General features: G+C 45.9%; 1 protein-coding gene across 1 annotated transcript in view; it reads right to left on the reverse strand.

The window, feature by feature from the left end:
- Positions 1–16,413, reverse strand: part of wapla (WAPL cohesin release factor a) — a 21,601-nt gene extending 5,188 nt beyond the window's left edge. The window contains exons 1-15 of the mRNA XM_062519314.1: positions 16,153–16,413; positions 15,020–15,432; positions 12,559–13,192; positions 9,827–10,128; positions 9,341–9,453; positions 8,022–8,111; positions 7,052–7,276; positions 6,186–6,322; positions 4,425–4,536; positions 3,850–4,077; positions 3,243–3,354; positions 2,985–3,082; positions 2,406–2,482; positions 1,659–1,831; positions 511–626 (exon numbers count right to left, since the gene is read on the reverse strand). Coding sequence (XP_062375298.1) covers positions 511–626; positions 1,659–1,831; positions 2,406–2,482; positions 2,985–3,082; positions 3,243–3,354; positions 3,850–4,077; positions 4,425–4,536; positions 6,186–6,322; positions 7,052–7,276; positions 8,022–8,111; positions 9,341–9,453; positions 9,827–10,128; positions 12,559–13,192; positions 15,020–15,410 — 2,808 coding nt within the window. The 5' untranslated portion in view covers positions 15,411–15,432; positions 16,153–16,413. The remainder of the gene's footprint in view (positions 1–510; positions 627–1,658; positions 1,832–2,405; positions 2,483–2,984; positions 3,083–3,242; positions 3,355–3,849; positions 4,078–4,424; positions 4,537–6,185; positions 6,323–7,051; positions 7,277–8,021; positions 8,112–9,340; positions 9,454–9,826; positions 10,129–12,558; positions 13,193–15,019; positions 15,433–16,152) is intronic.
- Between the last annotated feature and the right edge of the window lie 838 nt (positions 16,414–17,251).

Below are 17,251 nucleotides of genomic sequence, written 5' to 3' on the forward strand. Positions count from 1 at the left end.
ACACACACACACACACACACACACACACACACACACACACACACACACTTTGAACAAGGAGTTGAAGACTCTCATATGCAATCTCTCTCGCTCACACACACACACTAAAATTTTAAGCAAGGCGATAAGGACCCATAAACCAACACACACACACACACACACACACACACACTGCCACACAGAAAGCCCAAATGTATTCATTACATATGCTCAAACTGCACTGGCACTACAAACACCATGTGACAGACAGAAAAGACAGCAGTAACACAGCGAAACGCCCGCAAAGACAAAGAAGGACATTGTCACACTTCAGAGTATTGTATATTCATAGCCGTACAGCAAATGTCTAAACAGTGAAAAGAACAGACAGGCTGCCGAGTGTCGGAACAGCTCAAGACGAATGAGAGATGGAGAGAACGACGAATGAGAGAAGGAGAGAGTGGGAGAGTCCGACTCGGATGAAGAGATGGCGGGGCGGGGGCCGGACGGGGGGGGCGGTCAGCTGCTCACCAGCACTCGGATGTCAAATCTCTGCTCCTGAGGTAGGTAGCGCGGCACCCGCAGCACACAGTGCAGCGCCGTCACCAGCAGCTCCTCCTGCTCACCGGCCTTTGTGCTGCCCCATTCTGTGTGTGAGACAGACACACACACACACACACACACACACACACACACACACACACACACACACACACACACACACACACACACACACACACACACACACACACACACACACACACACACACACACACACACACACACACACACACACACACACAGAAGGGGAGAGAGGGAGAGAGGGAAGGGAATAGTTGTTGTTTAAGTAAGGTGGTGCTGATAACAAGTGAATAGCCTGCTGTAAGCAGGGGTGTAAACAAGCATTCTAGTCCACCAGTCAGTGGCTTGAGTTATTGGTACCAGTTTTCAATGGCTAATATGGAACAGTGCCAACATTTCCACCAGTGGCTGGAAAATACTCCATAAATTAAATCCTTTTGATTTCCAACAGACATTTCTTTTTCTTAAATAATCAGATCGTTAACAGTTTGCAAATTACCAAGCAATCTCAACTGATCACAGCATTTGCCATTCACTAATGTATAGCTAGTCATACATAGATAAGGATACAGGAACTCATTATAGGCAAGATATTTGTTTCAAATCAAAAAAAAGGTTGCACTCCAGGAACCTTTGTTTCTTTTTAATATTACCTTCAGAAGCGACAGAGGTATCCCTAAGGTCATTAAGGTAAAAAATAAATAGCAACAGAAGCTATTGGATTGCAACCTTTTTTTTTATTTTGGAATATTGCAATCGGTAATTGCACCCGTTGCACAAGAATAGAGAGAGCACAGCGTTTTGTGTATTAATACATGTTTGTTTACCCAGCACAAAGGCAAGGTTCAAGAAAATCCGCCACTCACAGATACACAGCATCTGACAGGTGGCAGATTCTAATTTGCAGCCCCATCTGTGGGGAGGGATGCTATATGCAACCAAGTGGTATGTGAGACTCGTCAGTGAGACACACAGTATGTTGTGATGACAAGAAAACATTCTGTGATGGGGTGGTGTGTTTGTTTGTGTCTGTTTGTGTGTGTGTGTGTGTGTATGTGTGTGTGTGTATATGTGTGTGTGTCTTTTAGTGTTCTCACCGTTGTCGTGCGTGAGGTTAAGCAGCACGCCAATCACCGCTCTCATGCAGTCCTCCACGGCTTTGCCCACGTTGCTATGGCTACAGTGTGGCAGAGCTGAGCCCGAGGCGACGATGGAACTGTTGACCTCCCGGCTGTAGCGCTGGATCATGTCCTCGCAGTACCTCAGGCCCCTGTGACACACACACACACACAAAGAGAGAACAGTCACGACTACACACAGTGATGCATGCCTCTACCGCAGTAGACACATATGTGACCCATTACTCTTACACTTCACAGGCCTTAGAGAAATAAACACTTTTCTCCCCCTCCCTCCCGCTCACACACCGACACACACACACACACACACTAACTCACAGAGGCAACCCACAGGGGGGACAGACAGCACGTCCCGACTAGACCTCTGAGTCATCGGTTTGCACTCAGAGAAACCCTGGCTGATACGCAAACAAAACCGCCTCTATATGCATACACACATACAGACGTCATACCACTGCTACAACAACAGGTGGAGCTGTTGCGCCTCTCCCTCTCTTTCGCTTTCTATCACACACACACACACACACACTCACACACACTCACACACACACACACACACACTCACACACACTCACACACACTCACACACACTCACACACACTCAAACGTTAAGGATAACACAGTGCGCACAAAAAAGATTCAGAACAAAAGAATAAGGAATAAAACGAATCAAAAAGGGCTCTGTCCCATCAAGCGGTCCCTCACCGTGCGGCGGACACTATGAGCTGGGAGTCTTTGTAGGCGATCAGGTAGGCCTGGTTCTCAGGGTTGTGTACCGTCACCTGCAGGGGGGCGGGGAGAGAAAATCAGTCCAGGACACTGAGGCTTCTGCAGTTAGCAGTCGATCAAACACTTTCACCCTCTCTCACACACACACACACACGAAAGAGAGAGAGAGAGAGAGAGACACACACACACACACACGCACGCGCGCGCACACAGACCCACACACACACACAAAACAGTTCTGCTGAGCTGTGCAATGAAAACATTACAAGACAGCGACCGCAAAATAAACGCACGTCATTTCAATGAGCACTAGCAGAAAGGCTGCATAAGGCTGCTGCGCTCGTACACATACATGCACACACACACACACACACACGCACGCACGCACGCACACACGTCCTGCTCCATTTCTCTTACTGCTCTTTGCATGAAAGATTTGAAACACACTGAAAATGAGATAGGGAAGAAAATGTGCGGTTAGGATTTTCTGTAGGTGTAATAGAGTAGGAAGTGAGTGTGTGAGTGTGTGTGTGTGTCCTGCTGGGCTACACTCACACTCTCCAGCACACGAAGACACCTCTCTGCACCCCATAGGGAGGCCACCAGCATCTCCTTGTCCTCCTCCTGATTTAAGCTCAGCACGCATTCTTTCACTGCAAATAGGAGACGGAGAGAGAGAGAGAAAGAGAGAGAGAGAGAGAGAGAGAGAGAGAGAGAGAGAGAGATAGAAAGAAAAAGAAAGTTGGCCAGACCTTCAAGCCAGCAAATCTAACCAAAATGTCTTTGAAACACACGCACATTCAAACTCCTAACCTTTATCCACAATGTGGTCCAGCCCCCCCAGTAAGCGGAGCTCCTCTTTGAACCAATCTCCTGCCCTCTTAGAGGTGAGTGACAGCAGCGTCTCCATGGCGAGATGGCCCGACTGCAGAGAGATCAGCATCAGTTAAAACACGTATTTTACCATTAAACACACTGAAACGGACACATATCAATATATAATACAGAGTATTAAACAAATATTACAGCACATACACATACAGCAGGGTGTTCACAGGGATTGTACTTCTCCAAAGTTTTTTTTTTTTTTTGCCTAAAGCTACAAGAAAATACCAGGCCAAATATAACTAGGCCAACAGCAAACACCAAATAGGCAACACTGCTCATTAATATGGCTTTTCAAATGAATCTAAATTGAATTCACACACTTGACAATTTTAATTAAATGATTAAAATAAGCACTTGTACTTTTTAATGAAGCAGATCATTTAAATGAAATTTAAACAAAACAAAAAAACAACTTGAACTTGTTCATCACTTCAAATATACCACATGAAGCATTTGCACTTTCAAGTTTTAAGGTGGAAAACTGCTTTTTACAGAAAAAAAAACAGCTTTTTTTGACCAGAGGTGGACCGACCGTGATGTTCTCCAAGTCCAGATGCTTGTTGTGGACGGTCTCGCAGAGCTTGCGGATCTTCTCCTTGACCTTGCTCATCTCCTTGGCCGTCAGCTGATCGTCCACCGTGTTGTCCTGCTCCAGCTCCAGCAGCCGGATCATCAGCTCCAGACACGCCCGGTCCAGGTCCATGTTCAAGCGGTCCCGACTCAGGATGTACATCAGGGACGCCGTGCACAGCGCTAGGTTCTGAGACACGGAGAGAGAGAGAGAGAAGAGAGAGAGAGAGAGAGAGAGAGAGAGAGAGAGAGAGAGAGAGAGAGCGAGAGAAAATGCAGGGAGAAATCAAGACAAGGGAAAAAAGAAAAAAAAAAAAAAACAAGCAAATCCTCATGATAATGTCAAACCACTGAGAAAAAGACAAGGCATTCATACTGTAGTGTATAATAACCACTGTTATGACATTCAAAATGATCTCCTCCTAAGAGCAGCTAAAGGTTATGATAATATTAGCCTGCATGTTTAAGGGGAGGAGAGAGATGGAGGATAAGACACAGAGTGGATGGCGTAGACGAGAAACACAGAGCTGTACTCACTGGATGTTGTGGCGCGTCATTGAGCATCTTGAAGACCGATGCTACCTTTCCTCTCGCCCTCAGGTGCATTCGGAAGCCGGGCATGGCGCACCTGGTGGCCAGGCTGATGATACTGCAAGGAGAAGATGGTGGGGTGGGGTGGGGAGTGCAAACAGGGTTAACCATGGAACAGTAAACAGGCTTTGCTTTCTGTGTGGGTGCATCCAACTGTGCTTTGTGCTCACCATCCCCAAGCCATGTAACCCAAGGCACTTCACCTCATCTTTGAACATGAGTGCATATGAATAGAAGTGAGTAACTGAAGCGTAAGCATATATCAATATGGCCCTGTGGGTCTCAACAAGACTCACGTGTGTGTGTGTGTGTGTGTGTGTGTGTGTGTGTGTGTGTGTGTGTGTGTGTGTGTGTGTGTTACTGTTGTTCTTTCTAGCCAAGGGCTAAAACCATAAGAACATGAGAGGTTTTTCTGACCTCAGGCAGTATGTTTGCAGAAACTGTGTGATCTCATTAACCGAAGGCAGCATACACAGAGTGTACAGTATAGTGTTTGTTTATTTACGCGTGTGTGTGTGTGTATTGAGTGTGTTCCTGGTGTTGTAGAAAATTCTCTAATTTATTCTATGCTTTTCTCTCTCTACCTGAACTCCAGATAAAAGATGGTTCTAAACAATATCCCTTTTTAAAACTACAGGCTACAATGTTCCCTAGTAACTAGGACTGTATGTGTCTGACCGGTCATACCAGCCTCAGGGTAACAGGTCACATCGATACGTAAAAGCTGTTGATTATGCATTGCTGGACCACCAGTGTAATTCCACTGTTAACTACCTTGATTTACGTTCTGTAGGTAAGAGCTTATACTGCCTACGCAAATGGCCAAGAGCTAAACTGTAGTAAGCAGAAATCTATACGTGCACGCATGGTGTTTCTGCATATTTGTGTGTAGCTCTGCAAGTCACTAATAAAAAGGTAGCCGGTTCAGGCTGAGGTCGCTTGGTCATTTGGCTATTTTCAGAGCACCTGTCCGACTGGTAATACCAAATACCAACCGCACGTTCAATACAGTATATTAAGCACTGTGATCTGATCTGTAAAAATGTCATAGTAGTATATCATGCTGCAATGGGTTGTTTCATGTGAGCTGGTGCAAAGAATTTGCAAACATCACGAAAGGAGTAGATCAAGACAAAGGCAAATTTATATTCAGTGTTAAGCGGCGTATTCCTCCATCTCTGACAGCTTGAAAGGCAGATATGTAGAGAGGAACAAACATCCAAAGAGGCCTCAGGGCTTCTGGCAGCTTGACTGAGAGGATGACGCAGGACCAGGCAAGCAGCGCATTAGTTCTACCATCATTTCATTACAAACTACATCAACAACCCATCAACTGTCATGGAGCACATCGTAACAGTAAATACACTGCGTTTGTGAGCTGTGCTTTTTCTACTCATCATCAGAGCACGCAAGGTTCTTTCAGCACTTCAAACAGGAACCCATTCACACATAGGGAAGAGAGCGACATGCCCCGAGAGCCGTTGGGGTTGTGGGGGGGTCAGTGTCTTGACACGTCCAACACAAGGCCTGGAGGAGCTAGGATTGAATTAGCAACCTTCCCCTTACTCAACGACTATCTGCTCAGCCAAAACAAAGCGGACATCTGTGCACATGTGTGTATGAGAGTGGACATGTGTATGACTTATGATATTGTGCCTATTGCGTGTGTGCGTGTGTGCGTGTGTGTGTGTGTGTGTGTGTGTTCACCTAAGGCATCGTGTGTTGAGGGGTTGTCCACTCTTCAGACCCGTCTCCAGGTACTCAAAGTCGTCGGTGAACTCCTGATTCTCCCCGAACTCCACCACGTCATTAAAGTGCTTCACATTGTGAACCACTGTATACAGCTACAGACACCAAAACAACCACAGAGAGGATGGAGGGAGAGAGAGAAAGAGAGAGAGAGAGAGAGAATGAAAAAGGAATTAACAGCATAAAACAGACATAAAAACAAACAAGGGAGAAAGCGGTCACAATAAAAGATAAACAGCAGGAGGGAACAATTCACACAAATGGCTGGGCGTATGGCGGGGCCAGCGCATGTTACAGCACGCTGACTGCGCTAATAAGGGGCTAATCAATAGAGCAGCGCTGAGAGGCGACTCAGTGCTAATCACGTCGGCCCCCGCGAACAGCCGAGTCATCACAGGCAGGCAGGCAGGACTCGAGGCCTGGCACGCTACGCCGGTGGTGCCATCAGCACATCAGCGGCCAAGTCATTACCGCCGCCGCCACCGCTAAAGCTGGCGTGGCACACCGGGATGCGCTAAGCTACGCTAACAGTTGGGGAGCAGGGCAGATTAGCACCAGGCTGGGAGATCACTATGATGCGCTTGACCACCTACACTCTGTAAGCAGCTTAGCTGGAAACGTCAGGCAAATAGGGGGGTTGTATTGGAGGGGGGGGGGGGGGGGGGTGGTTGGGGTTGGTCACAATGTGATAAGATTACATTACAAATGGTGGTCAAAATCAATGTGCACAGGATTATGCGAATAAAGTTTTGAAGGTGAATCCACTGCTTGAAAGATAGTGGCAGTAGAGGGTCGAGGGCTACGTGTCCCAGAATGCTGCTCACCTCCTTGTGCTCCTTCCTGCATTTGAGCGCCGTGACGATGTCCTGATAGGGCTGGGTGGGGATGGTGACCGACTTGATGACCTTGGGCGGTGGGGGAGGGGCTTTGAAGACCCCATCATCCTTGTGAGAATTGGTCTCTTTGCTGCTGCTGCTGCTGCTGGTGCCGCTGGTGCTGCTGCTACTACTGCTGCTGCTACCGCTGGCGCTGCCACTTGATAAGCTAGCCTACAAGAAGGGGGGAAAACCCAGACAGAGAGAGAGAGAGAGAAAATGAAATATAAACCAGGAGGAGGGGGAAATATTTTCATTTTGGCTGACGGCTAGATAAAATTGAAGAAGAGAGGGCTATTTATTTATTTTTCGAGACCGGACTCTATATTGCTGCCCACTGCGGCTGTAAACAAATTTCTCATCAGTGCAAACATCTATAAATTCCCCCGCTCTGCCACACAGCTTCGCCTTGGCACCGGCTGATCTCAAATTAGAGGCAGATAGAAGAGTGTGTGTGTGTGTGTGTGTGTGTGTGTCTGTGTCTGTGTGCCCTCCACAACAAGCATTTCTGCAGGAAAGAATGTATTAATATCCGTAATATCCATTAGTATCCATAGCAGACTAGAAGCATCTTCTCTATGTCGGGCTCCCATCCATATTCATTGAGAATTTCGCCAACTCTCAAGTACTGAAAGTTATACCATAATCCAGGAAAAAGCAAAAACTACATTACTATTTTTTAGCCCTATATTGGACAAAATCACATTTCAGCAAAGATGGCAATAAATAGAGTGTTCACTTCACTGTTAAGGCAAATGTTTAGGTGATGGGATGAGCACAACAATCGAAACAGAACAGCGCAGCCTTTCTGGGTCTGGCTGGCACACTATAATACTTGAGACAGACAGTACTGTAGGTACACAGCGGTTCACAAATGTGGCCGTGGACATGCGGGAGAGGCGATGCACGGGGCACTTACTGGGGCAGAGATGGTGCGGGTGGGAGCGGGCGGAGGCAGTTCCTCAGGCTCATTCCAGTGTCTGGCGTTGTACACAGCTTTCGCAGGAGACTGAAAGAGAGAAGTCGCTTTCGTAAATACTTTTTCTTTTGTGCCCACCACCACCCTGCCTATTCGGAGGAAAACTTTATTTTCTAATGAAGCAATAGGTTTTTTAAATATATACACAATATGTTACATTCAGATTCAGTTTTACATTCAGTGCATTTACTGTTTTCGGAAATACTTAGGCTCATACACACCACTGCAGCTGGACATCCATTGAAAGACACATTGCTAGCTAGCATCCCCAAACTCCAACCTAACGAACATCCCAGACCTCATATTAAAGTCTGAAATGGCCTCCCTGTCCAATGAAAAATATAAAAGCAATACATGCTAGGCTGTAATGAGATGGTGAGATGCTAAATCAATGCACTTTTATAGCCTTGATCAATATGGATGCGAGCCTGATTTGGGCTCGCATCCATATTGACCAGAGATTCTACAGCAACTGCGGAGAGACTAAGCTAAAATAACCTGCCTGGGGCAGTGATTAGGAAAAGAGTAAAGAGAAGGAGGAAGAGTTAGATAGACACCAAGAGAAACCGCTCTACAGAAAAACAGAGAGGAAAATAGAGAGGGAATCAGAGAGAAAGAGAAAAAAAGAGAGAGAGGGAGAGCGCGAGAGAGTACTCTTTGCACTTCAGCCATAGCTGAGACCTGAGCGAAACAAGGCTGTGAGGAGAATCCAGGCCAAGTCACAGCAGCTAGCGCGAGCAGCGGGGAGGGTTCTGGGAACGGCAGATGCCAAGAAGCCCACAGACTCGCTGGCCTGCCTGCTCGCCTCCCAGTGAGTCGGCGACAACGCATAGAGCTGCACTCGCTTCCGAGGGCCACGGATGATATAACATAAGGCCGGATGTGATATAACCAGGAAGATTATGCATCTCCACAAGCCAAAATCATTATTTATTAAATGGGTGTAGGCGCTAGCTCAGAGCAATGAGCCGGTCTGGAGCTAAAAATGGACAGTTTACTCACAAACAATCGCATAGTGGAGAGAACACGACACCAGGCTCTGGACTGAGCTGTAATGAACTGTGAATATTGCTATATTCCTGATATATTCATCGGTTATATTCAGTGATGGTGCTGTCTGGCTGAATATGTGCTTCAGGGAACACAAAGATTGTGCTATTTGCATGTGATAACGAACATAATAGAGGCACCTCAGAGGGCCCTTTGAATCAAGCTTAGCAGAGAGTGGCTGGCGAGGGAAGCGGCCGTCGGCACCGTACCTTCTTGAAGATCTTGCGACCGATGTCCTTGGACTTGTCCGACTGTTTGCCCTGTCGGGTCTTGTGGCCCTCGGAGCCTGCCAATATGGAGTCATCAGCGAACTCGAGGGAGTCTGAGGTGGAGGAGAAAACAGCGTTATTATTCCAGCCTGGCAGAAATCGCAATGCTGAGAGCGGTTGTGTTTGAGAACTTAAGACCGACATATACATCAACAGCAACATGCAGAGAGCAGCTCCAACACCAACATCAGAAATCACCTTCACTTGTCAAAACTGTCTACTTAATGACATTGTGTGCATCCTACCGGACATTAAGTAGTCAGCTTTGGCAAGTGGAGGTTGATATCAGCAACATAAAGCAGACAAAATTGTGACAAGTGGTGTTGATGTCTCACATGACATTTCATATATCCACAGTACGGTCAGGAGGAGATTTATTGCCACTCAACAAAGGCACACATTCCGTTTGAGCATGAGAGGTCAGACCTGTGTTAGTGCTGGACTGGCTGTCCTGCGAGTCGGTCATCTGTGGGCTGTCGGCGCTGAAGGACATGGCCGCCGCGGCCGCCGCGGCGTTGGCCGCCTTGCGGGCCTTCTTGGACGCAGCGACGTCGTCGTCGTCGTCGCTGTCGCTCTCGCTCAGCTCGTCGAAGCCGAAGTACTTGATCTTGTAGCTGGTGCTGCCGGACGCCGTGGCCTCGCCGGCCGCCTCCTGGCCCTCGTTCTCCTCGAAGCCGAAGAACTCCAGCTTGGTCTCCTTCTTGGACTTGCTCTGGGTGGGCCTGAACCTGAACCGAACATGGTGGGGCGTTAAGAGGGGTTGAGTAGCTGTGGCTGTACACAAGCAAGGATAAAATATACTCATGCGCAATCTCGGTAAATCTCGGCATTTCAGGCCATCTGAAAGCTTTTCTGAGGAGACCATGAAGAGTAGGGGTGTGCATTGGCACTGCCCTCACAATTCGATTCGATTACGATTCACCAGGTAACGATTCGATTCAATTCGATTCTACGATGCATTGCGATGCATTGCAATGCATCAAAATTCTACTGCACACAACAAGGCAAATTTGTCATCAGACAGGCAATTCAAGCAGTCATATTGAACTAAAGATTGTATTGGCTGTAATGTGGGGGGGACGGTGGACCTTGAAATTGTATGAAATAACATTTTAAACCTTGGAGTATTATATTAACCCATATCCTGATATAAAGAGAAAATACTGAAATTCTGATATTCATGACAGCTCACGTTATGCATATTTTAGCCTATGTTCATATTACAACTACACCTCTTTAATTCAGCTGTCTGCTTAAAGCCTTAAAATAATAATTATTGTAAACAGTAGCATAGTTGGCTAGCTTACCACAGTCTACTGGTTGGACTGTTCAGTTTCCTTAGGGTGACCAAAAAAATCGGGACAGTCATGAAATACAAGCAGTTGTCCCGATCCCTAATCCTACCCTAATTGTCCCGAAAAATTGTCTGATACATTAAGAAACTATTAATTCAAGGCTTCTCATTGCCTGTATGTTTAGGGGATTAAAAACTATTAATTCAAGGCTTCTCATTGCCTGTATGTTTAGGGGGGAATTGTGTGTAGCATAGCCTACTTGCGCGATAATACTTTCTCATTCGTTGTTGATGTAGAGGCTCAGGCAGCTCTGTGACCTGATGAACATACCGCTAAAAATCACAAGCGAGTGCACAAGTTGCAGCCGTGAGGGAGCTGCCACGAGAAGTGATTGGTCGTATAAAATGAAAGTTGCTGATGTCTGGGTTACACAAACAACAACACATTTGTTAGGTTTTCTTATTGACCTATAGGCCTAAATAAAAAATAATGTTGACATTATGTAGGCCTAGCTTAGGCTAGTCTTATTAGCGTTGTAACAAGTGTTATGGAAAGATCTGACTACATTAAAGCGCTATGAGTAACCTAGGCTTGTTTACCAAAAAAGTGCGGAGAGGGGCTTTACTTATACTGTTCGGTAAAGTTGCACGCATAGTCTACAATGGAAATCGTTCATGGAGACAGACACGTTATGCACGGAGAGGGGGGGCTGTGGTTGTGTGTGTGAGCAAGAGAGGAAAGGGGAGTAGGGGAAAGAAATGCAGCTTTACGAATACGATGCGTGTTTTAAATTGCGTTAAAAACATAATGAATAACAGAACGCATATGTGGCGGCTGTGTTGAATCTGTGGTGCACTGCCACAAATTAGTCTATGTGTGGGGAAACACTGTACAGGCGGCGCATGTCATTGCAACATTGCTCTGGAAATGCCACCGGAATGAATGGAAACGTCAACTTTACTGTACTCGAGGCCAGAAAATAAATAGTGACATAATCGATTATGGCACGTTGCCGCATCGATGCTGAATCGTGCATGCCCCGCATTGCGATGCATCGCCGAATCGATTATTGTTGACACCCCTAATGAAGAGTCTCATTTATTTCTTGTGAGTGTAGTGCCACCTGTGGTGTTGTGCAGTGCATATTCACTAATGAGAGTATTATTACATCATATTATATTTAGTGCTGTCAATCGATTAAAACTTTTGATCGCTATTAACCTCATGAATGTCCTAATAATAACTAGTCGTGCTACAACGGTAACTAAGTTCACATCGACAGTACATGCAGATAACTTTGCTCTTATCAACTGACCCTGGCAATGTTTTAAAACTAAACTTTCATTAGTTTGTTGGCAGCGTCCATTTTAACGTCTTCAGCTGGACATCTAAACAATGGCGTTGTGGGGCACGCTTACTGTTTTGCTTCTGGTTTACAGCTGGGTCCTAGTTTTCTTTTAGGTCTATGAATTTTTCTAACGTGGCCACAGCAGTTTATGAAAAAACTGGTCACAGGTCAGAAAGAGCGTTAATCTCGCAATAAAAAAATAACGCTGTTAAAATTGTTTTGAGTTTGAGTATTTTTGACGGCACTAATTATATTATATAGTATATAGGAGCTAACTGAGTGATGAGTTTTCATCATTACCATCAAATTACTGCATTAGTATCATTATTTAATAACCATAGCTCTGTATCTGTACCTCAGTGGATTGGTATGTACGTGCTAGAAATATATGCACCATCACGCAGCATTCCTATTCCACAGAGGCGAGTGTGTGTCTCTGACTCTTACGTCGGTATGCATGTTTGTATGTATGTATGTATGTATGTATGTATGTGTACCCATGCCCTCTTCTCTACCTGGTGGGCTTCGCAGGTGCAGCATCAGTCTTTCTTCTGAAGGTACCGGCCTCTCCGAGGTCAGTGGGAGCGGCAGTGTTAGTGAGCTCGTCGGATGTGCGCTCGATGGCGTCCTGGATGGTGACATTGCACACAGACACGCAAGACGGGTGCAACACCGTGTAGTCCCGCACCCTGCCTCTTCCCGCAGCTTTCTGCGGTGGGGCACTAGGGGGCGCCGACACGCCACTGCTGCTCGGGTTGGCCGGGGCAGGGGCAGGAGCGGGCTTGCTGTCCTTCACGGGGGCAGCTGGAGCCCCCTGCCCCGGGTCCTTGTGCCGCTTGGGCCGGTGGTACGTCCGGCTGGTCGTCGACTTGAGCAGAGGCAGCTGGTCGAAATCTAGGGGTGTGGGCTGCGGGGGCACCCCAGCTCCGTCCCCCTGCTCCTGGGCCACCCCGCTGGGGCCCTCGCTCTCCCCGCTGTCGTCGCGGCCCTGCAGCGAGTCCTCCCCCGGGGACGACGATCGCTGGCTGCCCTCCGAGTTCCATCCGTCTGAGGGGTCCTTGGGCAGAGGCTTCAGGGAGGTGAACGGAGAGGCAGGCTTTGCGCTTTTGGACCAGGAGCTTATGTTTACTGTTGTCTGCAGCGGCTTGTCTGCGAGAGAGAGGTAAAATTGGAAGATAGCGTTACGTAAATACCCAAGGCCCATTAGCGGAGTGCTGCACAAATCCAGGAGAGCTCCAAACTCCTTCCTGCCCAACTTTCTCCTGAAAGTGCCTTATGTAAGTCACTCGAAGCTAAATCCGAACACAGTAGCCACTCCAGCGAGGCCATTATGAGCCGGAACACACTTCTACTGTTCAAGAGTCGCACCTCATTAGACACAGTAAACAGGTCACTGATTCCTCGGTCTTGACAGGGCATGTGGGGTCAATACGCAGGAAAGTTCAATCCAATCTAAAGCCTACAAATTATATTTGGGCAAATTACAGAACACTATTTCCATCAAGGTAATCATCCTACAAAAAAACCCCTCATCACACCTCTCGAGGTAACCTTGTGCAGTTTGGCCGTGTTCTGTATTGCAAAATTGACTGTTTTACCTTGTCATCATCATAACCATCACTTGAAGTGAGAGTGTGTTGAACATTTTAGTGCCCCTCTAGGACTTGGGTGTTGAGTTTTGAGCTTTTATTTTTTTTAAAAATTCTTAGCAGCTGCTGGAGCAATATGCTGGGTTGATGGTCAATGTTGTGGACAGAAGTTATGCGACAGAGCAAGTGATGTATGGAGAAGGCTGTCAGCAGCAGACCGTCTCAGGTCTGGCACTGATGCTATTCTCAGCACAGACCTCTCACAAGCAGACCAGCGCCTTTACCAGTCAAGAGCTAGTCTAGCTGATGCAAGCTCATCCTTACACGACTAAAACAGGGATCATCTGGCAAACCCATTTCCCCTTCCTAATGAGAAATAAAATCCATCTCTTCAATTGTGTGGATCAGAAGTTACAGTGTGACAGTTTACTCCACATAATCATCACATTTAATAAATAGGCTTAGTAAGTGGAGAACATTAACAACAAAGCAAAATCACTCCGAGGAGCTTTTTGAATGTCACTGTACTCTTCCCCTTGCCTCCTATCTTGCACCGACAACAGTGTTCTTTCTTTTGACAGGGAGGAATTGATGGATGCCTGCGCTTGGGCAGAGAGAGCAGAGAGGCCACTGAATCACTGCCATTTCCAAAATCAGTGTGCTGCTTACACCTCCAGACCCATCAGACAGACCCGTCTTCATCAAGTGAGAGTTGTGACTCAGCACACCTAACTGCTGCTTTCATTTTGGATACTGCAATGAGAACCCGCCTCGACTGCGGGCACCTGCTATCTGATGATAAAATGTATCTGCAATGGTATCGTACAACTATGGCAAATTCTCTCAGTAACTTGTCTGCCCTTGTTCTAGTCCAAAGATGACAGACCTCACTCCATACATCCTGGGGTAGTCAGGAAGTCAGTGAAGCAATGAAAATCATTGCACAACATATTAGGCTTTCAATATGAAATGCACTGAGAAGAAAATATCCACTCTCTGTGACTGACCAAAGCTGTGGAACTGGCAAATGATATGGAGAAAATGCCTATACTGAAAACCTATAAAGAACAGGGCCGGGTCTCCCAGATTCGTTAAGAAGCTCTTAAGTGCTAAGAACTTCTTAGGAGCGCTCTAAGAACGCTCCTAAGAAGTTCTTAGCCCTTAAGAGCTTCTTAACAAATCTGGAAAACACGGCCCTTATCTGTACGTGACTAATTAACACAAGCAGCATATTTTGGTTTCATTTTTCTCTGTACAAATGGAAATGGTTCCAGCTGTGAAAGATGTGTGGCAGTTCATTGGTATGAGCACATATTATCAGAGCTCAACTTCACATAGTAGAAAACATGATCATGGAGATGACGGAATGTCTGTGCATTCAGCTCACCTGCTTTGGAGCTGTCTGAGTCTGTTGATGGCGAGCTCCTTGTGAATGAACTCTTCGCCTGAGGCTTTTCTGTGACCATAGCAACCTGGTCCTGTCCAGATTCATTGCCTGGCTGAGGTGTGCCTACGGAGGTGACTGCTTTTGACTCATCATCACTGTCAAACCCAAAAGGGTCATCAGAACCATCGTCCTCTTCTAACCTGGGTCTCTTGGAAATTTCTGGCAGATCTGGTTGTTTGATTAGGGGCCTTTTGGAGGCCAGCTGGGCCTTATAAGTGGTCTCTCCCCATTTTGTGCTCAGAGTGGCCTTCTTATTTGAAAAGACCTCATCAAACTTGGAGTTGGCTTCTCCGCCCTTTCGACTGTATGTTTTACCAAATCTGGATGTCATGTTGACGTCTGTTACATATTCCCTGCAAACGAACATAAGGAGATAATGTGAGCATGGCATGCGGCACCGTATGAGCATACTAGGTTATGGGACAGTGCATGACAATGTCATTAAATAACTGTTACATTGCTAAAGTAATAACGTTACTGTTACTATAGTAGCAGCTACTGCACTGATATCCGGATTGTGTGAAAAAATAAACAAACTCACAATGAATGTAGACCACACATTAGAGACAACATAATATCCCAACTTACACAATTAACACAAATCTGGACAACTTGTCCAATACTGACGTAAGCCTACTTTCAATTCTGATACAAAGTTAGTCGGCTAGCAGCGGGAAAGCTAACACTGGTCGATAATATTTACAGCATCACAATTCAACTCATTCGCATGAGGCAATTACAATCATCGTATAATTAAAAGAGCCGATAATTCCTTTGACAATTGCAGATACCCTCCACACAGTTAGACCTGACAGCTGTGACCAGGCTAGCTAACTCGATAGTTAGCTTACTTAGCTATAAAGCTATCTGGCTAATGTTTATCTCGATGTGCTAGCAAATTCTGTTTACATTTCACCAACTAGTTAAATAATAGCGAGACGGGACATGTGGCCTATGTAAGACAAAGACACTCCCCTACTTATCCTTGAATTTGATTAAACGATAGTGAAAATTCCTTCTCTTTTCCTATATAGCCTTCTTTGGCGGTCGAGAAGGCCACAGCTTACACTCACCAATATCAACTCCGATGAAGCCGCTTCTCCCCACTGACTCCCGGCTAACGTTAGGCCTCCGACCTCGATTCAGCCTTACAAAACAACCGTTAAACTCAGTCCTGCGAGCGAAGAAATGGCCAGTTTGTATAATCCTGCAACTCCCACAAACTTGAAGGTCTGGATTAGTATTTGTTGACGAAGATTAGTTGTTTTAATTTATGTTTGTTTGTTGCAGACTCTACCGACTCGATTCTTGTGCGCCAGTGACTGCCATTAAAATTCTCCCCTCCCTCACCCCTTCACTGCCATTTCCGTCACATTGAGGCAACGCGCGCACTATCCAATGGCCTTTTAGAATGTTAAGCGAATGTTCAACAAAAACGTATATGATTGGATCATTCATAAAGATTACGAGTTTCGATTGGAGGAAACCCCATACTGTGAACATGGGGTCCTGAATTACGTATTGTAAATACGAGGTCGTGAACCAAAGCCCTCGTTAAAAGCACGTGAAATTGTGTTAAATTATATGAATAGTTACTTGAAGATTTTAGGGGGTTTTTTTGTTTTTTTTTGCATAATCTTCCTTGTGTTGGGTGTATCTAGTAAATTATATACATTTGCATTTCATATGGAGTTTGGATTTTATTTGGACTATCTGCATCAGTGGAAATTGTTTCTCCAAAGAATATGATCAAATTCAATATAAAGCCTACGAGACATGGGCCACATAACATCCTGTCAGGGTGAGTATAATTTTAGTATTATGGGGCCTACTTAAAAATGATGGTCACAGTGAACATGTGATGAGTAGGGTGCACAAAGAGTTTCACTGAAACTTTAATAGAATGTTTCTGTGATGTCCTGAAAAGTTTATTGATTGTGAACTCAGACTACAACGGGTTTGCCCCCCTAGAGCACACATCAGTCTACTTTACAGTGAGGGTAATGTGTTTGGCAGCTAAACATTACACTACAATTGACTACTAATAAAGCAGTTCAGTTTAGTTGCAGGCCTTGTCAGGCAGCACTGGCACACATATACAGTAGCCTACCTGGTTTGGATGGATCTGTCAGACTAATGGTATATACATTTTTAAGAGTGCTCAGTCATTCC

The sequence above is a fragment of the Sardina pilchardus genome, chromosome 18, assembly GCF_963854185.1.
Source record: "Sardina pilchardus chromosome 18, fSarPil1.1, whole genome shotgun sequence".
Classification (NCBI taxonomy): domain Eukaryota; kingdom Metazoa; phylum Chordata; class Actinopteri; order Clupeiformes; family Clupeidae; genus Sardina; species Sardina pilchardus.